Source organism: Myotis davidii, unplaced genomic scaffold, assembly GCF_000327345.1.
Source record: "Myotis davidii unplaced genomic scaffold, ASM32734v1 scaffold497, whole genome shotgun sequence".
In the NCBI taxonomy this organism is placed as follows: Eukaryota; Metazoa; Chordata; class Mammalia; order Chiroptera; family Vespertilionidae; genus Myotis; species Myotis davidii.
The window spans coordinates 1,564,282-1,579,761 of record NW_006288434.1 but is presented as its reverse complement, the minus strand read 5'-3'; the positions used below and the strand labels follow the sequence as shown (position 1 = coordinate 1,579,761).

The window sequence follows — 15,480 nt, the reverse complement described above, 5'->3', positions numbered from 1 at the left end:
AGTATTTGCTAAATATCTGACCTTAACATCACTCACCACATTGCTTTCTGCTGAAGATCCTAAGCGAACGAAGAGCATGCTTTTGTTTAATGTTTTTTTTAAATATTTTTTTATTGATTTTTTTTACAGAGAGGAAGGGAGAGGGATAGAGAGTTAGAAACATCGATGAGAGAGAAACATCGACCAGCTGCCTCCTGCACACCCCACACTGGGGATGTGCCCGCAACCAAGGTACATGCCCCCAACCGGAATCGAACCCGGGACCCTTCAGTCCGCAGGCCGACGCCCTATCCACTCAGCCAAACCGGTTTGGCTTGTTTAATGTTTTGACAACCTTGGAGTATACACATGCCTGGTGAATCAGCTGGCCCCTAAGTCCTTTCAGATGTTGGCAACACGCTATAGTATATGTCGCAATGACCTGCCTTCTCACTATGGGGCTGTAAAACTGTTCATGCTAGGAACCCCAGAATGGCCAAGGAACAGATGGAAACTAAGAATCACCTCGTAGGGCCTTGGGCACTTGCCGGTACTCTTGAGAAAGGGAAGGATGTCCCTCTCCCATAGCATCCCAACCCCTCTTCTTGGCTGCTTCCTCTAGAACCCTAATGAGAAAAAGGGAAGCGGTGAGGGGTAGTGATGCTGTGGGCCTGGCAAACCCATGGTCAGAAAGAGCAGATCCAACGGGGGTGCCAATGGAATGCCTTGCCATCAACAAAGCCCTTTGTTAACGATGAGTCTAGGACAACAGAAAGTGCTTGTACGGTAACTGAAAAAGGTTACAAAACAGGTTGTTGTTGTTAAGACTCACCAGAGGATATTTTTCCATTTTAGAGAGAGTGGAAGGGAGGGGGAGAGACAGAGAGAGAGAAAAACATGGATGTGAGAGAGACACATTGATTGGTTGCCCCCTCACACATGCCCCAGTTAAGGCCAGGGATTGAGCCTGTAACCAAGATACATGCCCTTGTTTGGAATTGAACCCAAGACCCTTCAGTCCACAGGCCGACATTCTATCCACTAAACCCATGGTCAGCAAACTGCGGCTCGAGAGCCACATGCTGCTCTTTGGCCCCTTGAGTGTGGCTCTTCCTAAGCCTTAGGAGCACCCTAATTAAGTTAATAACAATGTACCTACCTATATAGTTTAAGTTTAAAAAATTTGGCTCTCAAAAGAAATTTCAATCATTGTACTGTTGATATTTGGCTCTGTTGACTGAGTTTGCCAACCACTGCACTAAACCACACTGGCCAGGACCAGGTTACAAAATTTTAAATACACATACTTACACACACACACACACACACACATATAATCTCAGTTGAGTAAAAAGCATAAAGGCAATTCACCAAAATGTTGGTTGTCATGTAGGAGATTCTAGGTGTGGACGAAAGGGGCCACACGCTGACCTGACAAGCTCGGGGAAGGCCTGCGTGGCAGCCTAGCAGACTCAGAGACCTAAAATAACCACAAAGGATGGTCTGAAATTAAACTTTAACTAAAAGCAGTGATGGTGGGCAGTTTCGTCCTAGGCCAGTATCTTCACTGACAAGATCAACTTTGATCCTTACTGAGTCCATTTGCCTTTTTGCCTCTAAGATAACATCCCCTTGAAATGTCTGGGTAACTTGTGACTTCCCTTTTTCTGGAGCCCCTGGGGCACAACCAAAAGTGCTGGGCGCCAGGACAGATACTACAAAGTCCTTCATTATCATGTTAATTGATCCTGCACTCATCTAGGTATGTGTCCATCATTTTACTTTTTATCCTATCACAGAGGTCCCCCCCCCCTCGCTTAATCCCACCTCCTTAAATCTGTCCCCAATGAATTTCATGTATAAATACAGATGTAACCTGCCCTTCTCCAGAGCACTATCTCAATTCGTTGAGGTTCTGCTTCCCGGCATATGTCGACAGTTTGGCTCAAATAAACTCACAAAAATTCTTTACAGGTTTCAATGGTTTTTTTTTTACGTTAACATAGGTAATCTTCTTTCTATTTTTCTATTACTTTTCCAACTTTTTATCATTTGGATGGCCTATCATTTGGTATCTGAGAATCTTACATAACATGTAAAAATCAGTTCATGAAAATTTGGCAAAGCCTTCGGCGATGTCGCTCAGTGGTTAGATCGTCAGCCCTCTCACCTAAAGCTTGCGGGTTTGATTTCTAGGCAAGGGCATGGACCTAGGTTGCAGGTTCGATCCCCAGTCCTGGGCCTGGTCCAGGCTGCAGGAGGCAACCAGTTGACATGTCTCTCTCATCTCTCTCTCTCCCCTTCACTCTCTCTAAAAATCAATGAAAGAACTATTATCAGGTGAGAATTAACAACAACAAAAATTTGGCAAATTTCAGTTTTTAGCCAAAGGGAAATATGAATGTTCAGCTTTCAAAACAAACAACGACCTGTCTTACGGAAGACTTTGACCATTGCCCACGTGCTGAAGGCTGACAATTAGTAACTAGGACGAAGGCTTCCTTCCCAGTGTGGATGTGAGCAGCCTGCCCCAGAGCCCTTTCTCTGGGTCAAATCATTCCTTTTTTCTATGAAATACTCAATCAATCATGAATGCTTGGGCAGGTGAAGAGGGGGAGGTGTAAAGAGAGTAAAATTGTTGGAAATCAGTAAAGTCAACAAACTACTGGCCAGGCTTTGAAAGCCTGAACTGCCTGTACTTGGACTAAATAGTGTTTGTTTCACCCTCAGGGCACCGCCCTGGGGAAAACCTCAAGCACACCCTTGAATGAAGAGTTTAGGCCTGAAGGGTATCAATATGGAAGGAGCAATTTCCCTCACCGCAGCCCAGAACAGAACCTCAAGGCCTGAGGGTGTGACTTTAGGGGAAGTGCTGAGTGGAGTTTGAAATAAGGTTCCAGCACGGCTGCCCTGATCGCCCGCTCAGAAGCCTGGGAGAAATCGGTAAGGTTCTTTTCATTCACCTGCGCCTCTAGGCCTTAGTGCCTGGAGAAACCCAAGCTCTCAGCTGGGGGCCCGGGGATCTGGGAGAAATCGGTAAGGTTCTTTTCATTCACCTGCGCCTCTAGGCCTTAGTGCCTGGAGAAACCCAAGCTCTCAGCTGGGGGCCCGGGGATCTGGGAGAAATCGGTAAGGTTCTTTTCATTCACCTGCGCCTCTAGGCCTTAGTGCCTGGAGAAACCCAAGCTCTCAGCTGGGGGCCCGGGGGAAGGTGACCTGATCCCCTACACCAGCCGCAGAGCTGCAGGTGCTCACGCAGCAGGGATCTGAGGCTGGATTAATGTTCCTGGGCCAGGACGGAAAGACGTGGGACCAGGCCCCTGGATGCAAAGGGGGAGTGCCTGGGAGGTCACACCGGGAATACTTCTTTTGGAATCCCTTGTCAGGGCTGCGGCTTTTCTTTCTTTCTTTCTTTCTTTTTTGGTTAATCCTCACCTGAGGATATTTTTCCATTGATTTTTAGAGAGAGCGGAAGGGAGGAGGAGAGACAGAGAGAAAAACATGGATGTGAAAGAGGCACATCGATTGCTTGCCTCTCGCAACCTAAGACCCACGTACGTGACCTTGACCTGGAATCGAACCTGCGACCCTTCAGTCCATAGGACGAGGCTCTATCCACAGGGCTGTGACGTTTCTCCTGGAGAGTGGAGGCAAATAATGTGGACGCGCTGGCTTCCAGCCCACCCAGACCTCTCACCACTCACCACACGGGCAGGAACTACCAGGTGGAAGTCTTTTTCATTTGCTTCTGGCTGGGAATGGGGGGCGGGAGCAATACCTGGGAACGCCAACAACACAGCAGGGAAGGCTTGTGGGTTCCCATAGAACACGGGGGTCAGGAGGATACACGGCGGAGAGAAATGAGGGCAAGAGAAGAGACGGCCTTAAACTTGTCCAGTTACCCAAACGGAGGGGTAGCAGACAGCTGGGTTCGCCAAGAGGGGCCGATGCCGGCGAGCAGGGACCCTGGAAGCGGGAGCTCAGCGTGGAGAACCTAATCCCAGCTCTGCACCTGCCCCGCGGCTGCGGATCACTCAGCCTCTCGGCGCCGCGCCCGCGCGGGGTGGCTCCGCTCTGCACCCCGGGCGGCGGGAGAGGCGGCCCCAGGGCTCCGCGGGCATCCAGGGAGGGGGTGCATCCAGGGGTGGGTACCTTGGTGCCCTGCAGGAAGTCATCGACGGCCCTCGTGCCCATGAACGGGAACTGCATGTGCGTGTGGGTGTCGATGCCGCCGGGCAGGACCAGCTTGTCCGCGGCGTCCAGGACCCGCAGCCCCGCGGGCGCGCCCCCGGGCGGCAGCAGGTCGCGCCCCAGCGCCCGCACCACGCCGTCCTCCACCAGCACGTACGCCACCTGCGAGGAGTCGGCGTTGACCACGCGACCCCCGCGGATCAGGAGCCTGGACGGCGCTGCCATGGCACGGCTGGATGGGCGACCTCCTTGGAGATACCCAAGGCCTGGCTCCGGTCTCCGGCTCGGGCTACAAACAAGGGGCGAGTCCGGAGTCCCGGAGACCGGGCGGGCTTATCAACCCCGGCCTCCGGACGTGGGCTCCACCCCCAGGGCCGCGGGGCTGGCCCCAAAGGCTGGGACCCAACAGGAGATCTACACAGTTCAATGCAACACCCACCCCGAGCTGGAGAGAACCACTGGGCCTGGATTTCCTTTTAAATATTCGTTAGCAAGTCGCCACACAGCCCCAGTAATTGGCAGACGGAGAGTTCAGAGGGAAAGTATTTAATCTATTTGAATCAAGAACAACTTGATGTCAACTATTCTCCAAGTTTGAATGACGCAATTCATACCGGCAAGTTTTTCTTGGAAAATAACAGGTAATATAACTCCAAAGATCTAGGTGTGTTTTGTTTTGTTTTCTCCCAGCTTTCCACAAAATGATCTTAGAAGCCTTCAGTTAAATCTTTTTTCCCCTCTTGGTATAAAAAATCCTCATATATAAAATTGAGATAATATTTGTCCTTCCCCTCCAGGTGTGTGTTGAGAAGCAAATATGCTGACCAACGTGAATGCACCTTAATAGAAGGGGAAGCACCATACACACGTGCTTAACAAATACCAGCTTTGTAAGGACTGACCCCGAAGGGGGGTTGCATAGAGGAGTAAGCGGTAAAGATAAGTCACATTCTGCCTGGCCAGGGTGGCTCAGTGGTTGAGTATCAATCTATGAACCAGGAAGTCACGGTTCAATTCCCAGTGAGGACACATGCCAGGGTTTCGGCTCAGTCCCGGGTGGGAGGCATGCAGGAGGTGGCCAATCAATGATTCTCTCTCATCATTGATGTTTCCCTCTCTCTGTCCCTCTCCCTTCCTCTCTGAAATCAATAAAAAAAAATATATTTTTTTAAAAAAAGATAAGTCACATTCTGAGCTCAAGGAGCTAAGAGCCAGTGTGATGCACATACGTATTTCACTACATAACAGAATATCTAAAGCGGAAAATTCTACCTTTGAGAGAGGACAATAAGAGTTTAGAGGAAAGGGAAAGTTTATTTCTGCCTTCAAGAAAATTAAATATGGAAGTTTCACAAAGAGCTATTTGAGCCAGAATATAAAGGACATGAACATATGGAAATGAGACTGGGAGAGGAATGGTGTTCTAGGTTGAGGGAACAGAGTAGGGAGAGGCACAGAGGAGGTGATGAGTTGAGTCTGAACTCCATGAGGTTAAGCAAGGGGGATAGGGTTGGACAACGGTGGACCATCCCTTTCCAGCGCTCAGGAAGATGGGACAGCACTGCGTAGGGAAGGCAGGGATGCAGATTTTCAAGGGCGCCATGACCAAATTCGGTAGAAAGATTGGAACATGGTGGACATCTGCAGTTCCAGCATCTATTCTTGTCCGTACCCTGCTAACAGTCCCTGAGTGTCTTTGGTGGGAAATCCTCCAACCGCATTCTCAGAACACTTGCCTTGATTGTACTGATGGGAGCACTGGCTCTGGGATTGACCTGCTCAACTAAACTCTGCCAATCACAATAGGAAATCCTCGCAGCCACACCCATGGGTGTGGGTACCTGTCCCAAGCAGACTGTGCCCAGTGAGAACAGACCCTATGACTTCTGAAAGGCTGGGCGGCTCAGTTTGTTCTTTCCTGCTGGATTTGCATCGGGGAGGGTGCAAGCAAGAGGCTCAGGCAGCTGCCTAGACAACACAGGGAGACAGTGCTTCTGTGAACAGAGCCAACACAGAGAACAGGTGGAGAGGCGGAAAGAGACTGGGTTCTCCCCACATTGTGGGAGCTCCTGACCACCGGGCCTGAAGTTCCCGCCCCTAGTGCTGCCACTGTTTGCTGCAGCTGGTTTACTTTGGATCTTTTGTCATTGTCAACTGTCAGCTGACCGGCTGGGAAGATACCTTTGAGTCTGGAGACTAGGTGGTCACATGTGACCTTGAGAGAGCATTTTCAATATTATTGCCAAATTTCCTCAAGCTTCACCTTGCACAAACCTCACAATGATTAGACATCAGAAAGCACCAATAATTTCAAGTTCCACAGATTTTTCTGTCAAGCCAAGAAAAAGAAACCCAAAAATTTAGTTGTGAAATTATTGTCAAAAGACCACTGTGGAACGGTGAAAGGAGTAATTATAAATATGATGAAACTCCTACAAGCTCTACAAGTCTGCACCATCCCAGAAAAATAAGATTGGATGTCAGGATGGTTGTGACATCCTCTCTGAATGTCCAGTTGAATGATTTCAAAGGTTTCTTTATCTTAGACTTGATATGAAATGCCCTGGGACACAGCACAAAACTTCCCACGTTTAAGAAACTCCAACTTGGATCAGAAAAGGGGGTTTGTAGAAATGTCACCAAAGCAGGAGGAAATGGCTCATTGGGATTCGCTAACTGCCACGGAAGAGAGGGTGGGTCAGTTTAAGGAGAAATGTAGGCTGGCAGAAGGGGTCGTGCCCCTTTCTGGCCATTACTGTCCCACACCAGGGGGAAGGTCGTGCCTGGGCAAACGTGCTTAGAGGGGAAGTGTGTCCTCAGAACACCCTCACCTCCCTTTTCTTTACGCTACTCGTTACCAGACACCCAGGACCCTCAATGGGTAGGAAACAAGTACTAGGGAGAGTTGGTGTTGGCATGGGGTGAAGATGGGAAGCAAGACTCCTGCTGTTTTGCCTTCTTCTTGCTGGTGAAACAATCAGTTTGATTGATTGAGCAAAGTCTGTCTGAGAACATATTACATGAGTCACCCCACTTTCCATGGGAGATATGCTTCAAGACCCCCAGTGAATGCCTGAAACCACAGATAGTACCGAACCCAGGGCAGAGTGAGAGAGCAAGATTTCATCACTCTACTCGGAAGGGCATGAAGTTTAAAACTTATGAGTTGTGTATTTTTTTATTTAAAAAAATATATTTTTTAGTTGTTTAAAGTATTACATATATCTTCTTTTCCCCCCAATGGACCTCTTCCCGGTCGATCCCACCCCGACCCCACCCCCAGCACATGCCCTCTCCCCGCTGTCTGTCTGTCTTCATGGGTTATGCTTAAATGCATGCATACAAGTCCTTTGGTTGATCTCTCATCTCCTCCCCTCTCCTCCTCTCCCCCTCTCCCCTTCTCAAGCATCAAAGACAGATAAGTGCATCATATTCATCTCTGATGACCTGTCACAGTTAGTAAGAAGCGCTCACTAACTTCATTTTCAGCTTGTCAAATTACAGTATGGGACTCCACGTTTTTAAGCGTTTTGTTCATATTAATAAGAACACAGATTCAGTCTCATTTACTATTTAATTTGCAGTTTTGCTTTCAGAGAAGTTCATTCGAGTGTTATAAAAAAACAAGTATTGTTCTGCAAAATAAATGTGATGCTGAAATAAACCACTAGATGGCTTCTTGAAATGACCAACTATTCCTTTGGTTTGCTCAGCAATTTGCTATACAAATATGGTGACCACTCCTGGCGACCTTATCTCTATTGATATATGGCTATTATCATTTCCTTTTAAAGTTGGAGAGGAAAATAGCTTATTTGTTTATTTGAATATGACTAATGCATCCTTTTGTGGACATTGTGTAATGTGCACATAGTGTAATGTGCACATACAATTTCATGTAATTATGACTTTCTAGATTTATAAAACGTATTATTTACATTAAAGAAAATTTCACATTATAATTTAAAGGACATGCGACTCGAGCATAATTATTGAACCTATAGTAGTCCCTCCATGAATATTCATAGAAGAATTAGTTGTTGAATTTGGATACACCTGGCACTGGGCTAAGGCCAGTTGTTACATCTGTACAAAAACTCAACGAGGGAAGTATTGCTTCCATTTTTTAAAAATTATGGCCCAGAAATATTAATTGCTCAGGTAACATAGTCGATCAGATCAGATTATACTGCTACATAGATGAAGACAGTATGTCCCACCTTTAATTTGTCAAAACAACCGCTATTCTCCTAAACAATGAGCAGTAATGGCTTCAGTCCAAATTTAAAAGCAAGCAGAAAAAAGGTGGTATCACCTGTGCTTTTGTTCTCTCATCTTTGAGAGCTTATTGAGATAGAACTTGTATATCACAAGTTCATCTATTTGTACAGTTTAATGGTTTTTAATCTACTTACCAAGTTTTACAATGTTCATCAACCTACAAAGAAACCTGGACCCATTAGCAGTCACTCACCACCACCTTTCCCTGCCCACCTAGTTCCTAGCTCTAGGCATTCATTCATCTACTTTCTATTTCTAGCTTTGAGTATTCAGGACATTTCATATAAATAAAATCATACAATATATGGTCTTTTGTGAATGGCTTCTTTCATTTAGTATAATGTTCTCAAAGTTCATTTATGTTGTAGTATGTTTTTGCATGTCATTTCTTGTAATTGCCAAGTAACATTTCATTGTATGGCTATATCACATTCTGTTTATCCATTTATCAAACATACATTTGGGTTGTTTTCCTTCATGGCTGTTATCAATAATGCTGCTATGAACACTCATGTACACATTTTGTGTGGACATGTTTTCATTTCTTTTGGGCATATACCTAGGAGAGGAATTTTTGGGTCTGTGTGGTAACTTACTTTTGAAGCACTGCGATACTGCTTTCCACAGCAGCTGCACAGCTGTGCATGCCCACCAGCAGTGGGTGAGGGTTCCAGTTTTTTCACATCCTTGTCAACACTTGCTATTGCCTTAGTACAGCCCTCCTAGTGAGTATGAAGTGGTTGTTTTCTAATCTTTTTATGCTATGAAAAAATAAAACACATTATTCCAAAATAAAACAGAAATCCTTATACCATGTGGCTGTAAATAAAAACACACCCTTAAATATAAAGTAAGATCTATTCTTCTCCATGTGAAAATATAATACGTTAAAAATGTAGTTCAAGTTCCAAGAGTTATCCTGCTTCGTCTCAGCGACAATGCTCTTAGTGGTCTTATATTCTGATATTTGAGGGTGACACCTACCTCGGAGATTTCTCGTGAGGATTAGAAAGGAAGTACATACGGGCATCTAGTACCATGGTTGGTACTCAGCACTAATAAATTTTCATTCCAAATTAAGAAAACGGGACAAAGCACTGTTTTTGCACACGTGGCTAGTGACTCTAATGGTAACACATGAGCTAGAGAAGTGGAAATCTTGTTCCAAATTTAACGATGAAATCTCAATAAAAACATAGCAAGCATGCACACACAATCCAACCAAAGGAAACTAATAGACTCACGATGAGGTTAAAATTCACGTGATGCACAATAACAAATACAAAATCTGTACTTACGGGAAGGCAAACTATGGAACATTACATCTAAAAGCCAATTAGATAAGGCATTTCTATGTTCCTTGAAATCAGAGCTCGGTTGATAAGATAGAAATGTAAATAAATATTCAGGTAACACTTGATCCTACTGCATTGAAATTGGGAAAAGTTTAATAGTTTTGTTTGTTTTTTAAATCATAATTTCTAAATATAAATGACTTTTCTGCATTTCTGCTATTTGTAGTGCTCAACACACATCACTAAGTTCATAGCATGCAGCCACCTCTGTTCTGTTCTGGGCTCTATAGAAGTTCTTCACTTGGGCTTTTTAATAATAAAATAAAGAGGTCTGTGCCAGGATACCACTCTGCCTTTGTTTACTGAGTCTCCTTCTCATTGAGACACAGCCATAATCAAGAAAATGAGCCGACTGCTATAAGAAATCTTCTCTTTCAGAAAGCTCCCCTAAGATACAAAAGAATTATTTGGTCCTTTCCAAAATGCCCATGAACACATTTGGCCTATGCCAAATATATCAAAAGCATAATACACATGGCCAAGTAGAGTTTATTTCAGGAATGCAATGGTTCAAAATGACAAAAATATGAATATATTAATAACACATTAAAAGATCAAAGGAGAAAAATCGTACGATCAACTCCATAGATAATGAAAAGGCATGTGATAAAATTCAACATGCATTCTTGGTTAAATTTAAAAAAAGAATGGGGTTAATGGATGTGCCTTAACATGATTAAATGTATCTATTTCAACCCAATTCGTTATAGCCAATATGTACAACATTATTTTGAATGTACTAGACAATGCAATTAATTGAGACAAAGAGTTTTGCAAATTGGAGGACATGATTGTGTAACTAGAAAACACACAAAAATGAACTGAAATACTATTATAAATTACAAGAAAATGGGAGTTTAGTAGGTGGGTAGAAAATTAACATAAATAATTAGCCTTCATATATACCAAAATCAGACTAAATTATAAACAGAAAGTACTTCCTTAATAACATAATGATGAAATTCTAAGAATAAACTCAAAAAATGTACAAGATAGCTGTAAAGTAAAATGTAAGACATATCTGAAGTAACAAAAGACTTAAAACAAATGGGCACCTTTGTAAGATATGGCACCGCGATTTAGACAGATTTAACATAATTATGTCAAATTTCACTAATCTATAAAAAAAAAACTGTCTAAAAAATACAAGTACCAATGGATTTGTTTTGTGGAACTCAGCAAGTTGATTCTATCAAGTTAAGATGAAAAATAAGCAAGAATATTTGAAACACATAAAATTACAGTTATTAAAACAGTGTAGGACTGGACCAAAATAGAAAGGCAGATCAACTGAAGGGAATAGAATTTGAGTCTAAAAGCATAGTCAAATAATGTGGAAATTTACTATAAGATAAAAGGGTCATTTCAAAAAGTAAAGAAAGGATGAATTTATTTGATAAACAGCTTTGGGATAACTAGGATAACTTGGGGGGAAAAGGAAGTGATTTAAATTCAGGCTGATCAATGATTTCAAGTGAAAAAATCAAATAATTGAAATACCTAACTTTACTTTTAATATTAAAATTTTAATGACCTGGCCAGGGTGGTTCAGTTGGCTGGAGCAGTCCCATACACGGAAAGGTCTCGGATTCAATTGTGGTCAGGGCACATACCTGGGTTGCAGGTACAATCCCTAATGAGGGCACATATAGGAGGCAACGACTGTATGTTTCACTCTCTTATTCATGTTTCTCTCTCTCCCTAAATCAATAAAAGCATATCTTTGTCCTCAGGTAAGGATTTAAAAAAAGGAAACAAAAACCCTTAACTCTAATAGATACATATTTTTGAAAAAAATTTAAAGAAAAAGTATGCATAATAGAAGACAATTTGGTATATTATGAAGTAGAGGCCGGATGCACGACATTCGCGCAAGAGTAGGCCTTCCTTCCTCAGGCTGCTGGCACCAGCTTCCCTCTGGCACCTGGGACCTGGGCTGCTCTCGCAGCCCCAGCTTCGTCTGCAAGGTCATCTGAAAGGACATCCGGAAGGATGTCCAGTCTAATTAGCATATTATTACGCTTTTATTATTATTGATTACATATATCATTTATATATGGATATATTAATGTATCTATACGGTATTTTGGAAGGATATAGAAGAATCTGGTATTGGTATCTATCTCTCTGAAAGGGAACTAACAGATGGATGTCAGGTAGGAGAGAGACTTAGGTTTTACTGTTTGACCCAGAAAGATTTATTAGTTAAGAAAAAATTTAAAACCTGTGCTAGGAAACAAACCCAAAAACCCCTATGCATGGCAATATATTCTATAGGGGGTCTGAAATACATCCAAACAGAATATAAAGAGAACTGACTGGGTTACTGCATTGATTGACGATACATCAACCAGAGGTAGTTTTTCCAAGGCAAGTAACATTCAGGTCCGCAGGGAGTCTCATCCCCCAGTGCTGGTATAAGCAACAACTTTACTAAAAAGTAGTTAACGAAGAACTCCCCAAACCTATGTTGTTTCTTCTTGAGAGACATGCTACATACTTTAAGGCCTGAATTTGTATATGCACCAAAATGAAACAAAAATAAAGAGCAATTTAGATTTAAAAAGTACCCCAAAGCAATACAAAAAAAGTCTTTTTAATTTTGATACATATTAAAACATTTCAGTCAGTTTCTCCCGACAGCATAACACGACAAATACACAAGACCTCAAACATGCTTTAAAATGACATTCAGCAAAGTATTTAAAACTTAATAAATAGCAATAATCACACACAAATACATATTTCATAATCATTAAGCTACGAAAACAGACAGCTAAAGAATAAATAAACAGGAATTGACAATAAAAATAATATGTGGGGTTTGCAAATCACTCTACTTAAAATAGGGGCTGATCTAAATGATTTGATTTGTTTTTCAACATGTAGCATGATCCCCTTCAAGAATAAAATATATTGAAAAAGTCACTTTCTTATAATAATGCAGTCTTTAAATACAACAAATAAATATAAAACCAGCAAAGAAATTTCAATTTGTAATAAAAATGCCCCCTTCACCCCCCCAAAGCTATGGAAATATATAGTTATTGTGGTAGCAAATAATAGTATTTAAAGTGATAGTGCTTATGCACTAAACTCATCTGAGACCTTTATATGATTTTAGTGCAAATCCCTAGGGTCCAATACAAGCATAACCCTATACCAGGGAAAGACATTACCAGTTGGAACTTATCTTGTACAATTTTTGTATATATTTTATAAAGTTCAAGATTTAATGCATAGTAGAATATCTTCATCCGCTCAATCCTGTCCCTAAATAGAGATGAAAAAGAAATGACTTGTAATTTTACCATTTGGTTTAATACCATATTAGAGTATTAAAGTCAAGATTAGAAAACCTATAAAAGAGTTTCATTTTTGCCATTAGTTTACCTAACTTTATCTAAATTTAACATCACTGCATGTTCAACATAAGAGAAAATATTTTAGACAAAGATTTTTTTCCCTTTAACACGTTCTTATTATGATGAAATCCAATAATATTTGGACAAACGATATATAAATAAAAACACATGTGAGTATAAGGGTCCCCACCCTGCATTGAGAGTGCATTAACAACCTTGACTTCTAGTATATTAAGTTACAAGATGTATTGGCAAAAGCAGAAAGGGTTCAATTAAAATAAGATATTTTGTACAAATAATAGTTTTAACATAGAATAAACTGACATCAAATGAGTTTCAGCAGCCGTATTTCTAACATGAACTACAGTACCAGGATAAAAACAATGAGAAACAAATGGAAGAACATCATCGAACAATATGAATACATAATGCATGTTTAGCTGCTAAAATAGCAAACTCTAAAGTTACAAATTGTTTAATTTAACCATGCAGGCAAACATACAATAATAAGAAATCACCCTGCATCTTTTTTCTCTTTAAATTAATACTAGTTCAACTGTAAAGTTACAAAACAATGACTGGATATTGCTCCAACTTGTATATAATTTCCTTGATGTGATTCGTACCTAACAAAGTAACAAAGCCTCATCATCACTCGTTTCGTTTTTCAGTGTTGCCTCTAAGCACGTGTCCGGTATCTGGGCCGTGTGCACAATGCCACAGCGCTCACAGGGGCCGTCTCGACTGCCTGGCCTCGCGCCAGGGTTTGCTGCAGTATATGGTTGCCTGAAGCCTTGGCCTTGGTCTGAGGCAAGATCAAGAAGAGGTCTAGAGCAGTCGTTCACATCCGAGTCTGAAGCTCCATCAGAAACTGGAATTAGCATTTCCACATCATCATCTTCTTCTCTTCCACTGACCCCGTTATCAAGTTGTCTCAAAGGACTCTGGTTCTGATTGACGGAGCTTGACCGACCTAACGTAAAACGTACCCAACGTAGCCCCTGAGTCATCCGACTTAGTGCACTTGTGAGCTGGTGACGAGCTGGACTCACACTTGAGGGCTCCACACTGGTCACGTCCCTTCCATTATCGGAGTGGCCGCCCCGGGCACTCTGAGTGGAGGAACTTCCACCGGCTCCCACTGTTGCTTCTACAGCTGTGGTGGGAGGGACTTTCTGGGGCAGAGGAGCTGCAACCCCACCAGAGGCTCCGGCTGCATCTCTCCTCTCACTCTCTGTGTCTGTGTCGTCTGACTCCACGGAAAACAAACTTCTGTGAGTGTGATTCCTTTCAGGTTCTCTGCTGGTACCCTGACTAGGGACAACCTCGTCACCATCTGCTGAGACCAAAGCCAATGACCCTGAATGACGCGATCTTGCAAAGTTGAAAATGCGATTCCAAATGTTGCTGGATCTGCCTGCCATAGGAAGCCTGATGGAAGTAAATCCAAGCTGGGATCGTACAGCTAGCCTCAGGTTTTCCAGAACAGACGCCTACGAAAAGAAGAGATCTTTAAGAAAGCAAACAAGTACAAAGATTGAAAACACCCTTCTAGTAAGACTGTGCTGTGGCTGAAAACTCTCTTCCTCACTGCTAGGGTCTATGAAGGAAGAATAAAGTTTTCTTGACTACACAGGCTCAACTCACTATGGAACCTAATGTACAACTTGAACCATTGCTCACTGTGTAAGAGTCTCTTAACACTTCATTTTTTATATGCAACTTTAAGGTGATATTTCATATCAATTATAACAGCTACTTATTTAAGAACTTCACATAGTAATCCAATCCTAAAAGTGTACCAAAGTCAAAAGATAAAAATTGATACTCCTTTAGCTGGGAAGGTGGAAGAATCGCCACCATAATTCACTAAATGACCTAAAGCAGTGTGGAAACTAGGCCCATAGCTGTTCTGCATTTTTGTTGTTGTTTTTTGCTGTGGTTTGATTTTTAACACATAACAAATGAATTCTGAATTACAAAGTTGAGACTTTCCAAAACGTGGAAATTATATTTATAGTTGGTTCTCAAGGATTTGTTGTGTGCCTGGACACTGAGGACTTTTAAATAAAGGAACTAATATATCTGTTATACAGCACAGGAATAAATAAATAAATAAATAAATAAGTAAATAAATTTGTAATATGGCACAGGAAACAAAAAGCTAAAGAAATTCATTAATTAGTTAATAGCACTACACAAAGATATCTGAGACATTTGAATTCCCTCTTTCTCTTTAAAGATTAAGTTTTATTTTCCAGTTTAGCATTAAGTATTAAATTATATCCTTATTATTTGCAATTGGTGAT

At 42.1% G+C, this 15,480-nt stretch overlaps 2 protein-coding genes and 1 long non-coding RNA gene across 3 annotated transcripts in view; 1 reads left to right on the top strand and 2 right to left on the bottom strand.

The window, feature by feature from the left end:
- Window positions 1-4,600, bottom strand: part of DPYS (dihydropyrimidinase) — a 95,497-nt gene extending 90,897 nt beyond the window's left edge. Inside the window, 1 exon segment of the mRNA XM_006760254.2 lies at window positions 4,132-4,600. Within this exon segment, the coding sequence (XP_006760317.1) occupies window positions 4,132-4,395 (264 nt within the window). The 5' untranslated portion in view covers window positions 4,396-4,600.
- Window positions 4,601-5,134: 534 nt separating this feature from the next.
- LOC107182565 lies at window positions 5,135-11,561 on the top strand. The gene is made up of 3 exons (XR_001513276.1): window positions 5,135-5,145; window positions 7,070-7,078; window positions 11,372-11,561. It is a non-coding gene; the product is annotated as an uncharacterized LOC107182565 (long non-coding RNA).
- Window positions 11,562-12,383: 822 nt separating this feature from the next.
- LRP12 (LDL receptor related protein 12) overlaps window positions 12,384-15,480 on the bottom strand; it is a gene marked incomplete at its 5' end in the record, with an annotated part of 25,490 nt that continues 22,393 nt past the window's right edge. The window contains one exon of the mRNA XM_015561699.1: window positions 12,384-14,664. Within this exon, the coding sequence (XP_015417185.1) occupies window positions 13,798-14,664 (867 nt within the window). The remainder of the gene's footprint in view (window positions 14,665-15,480) is intronic.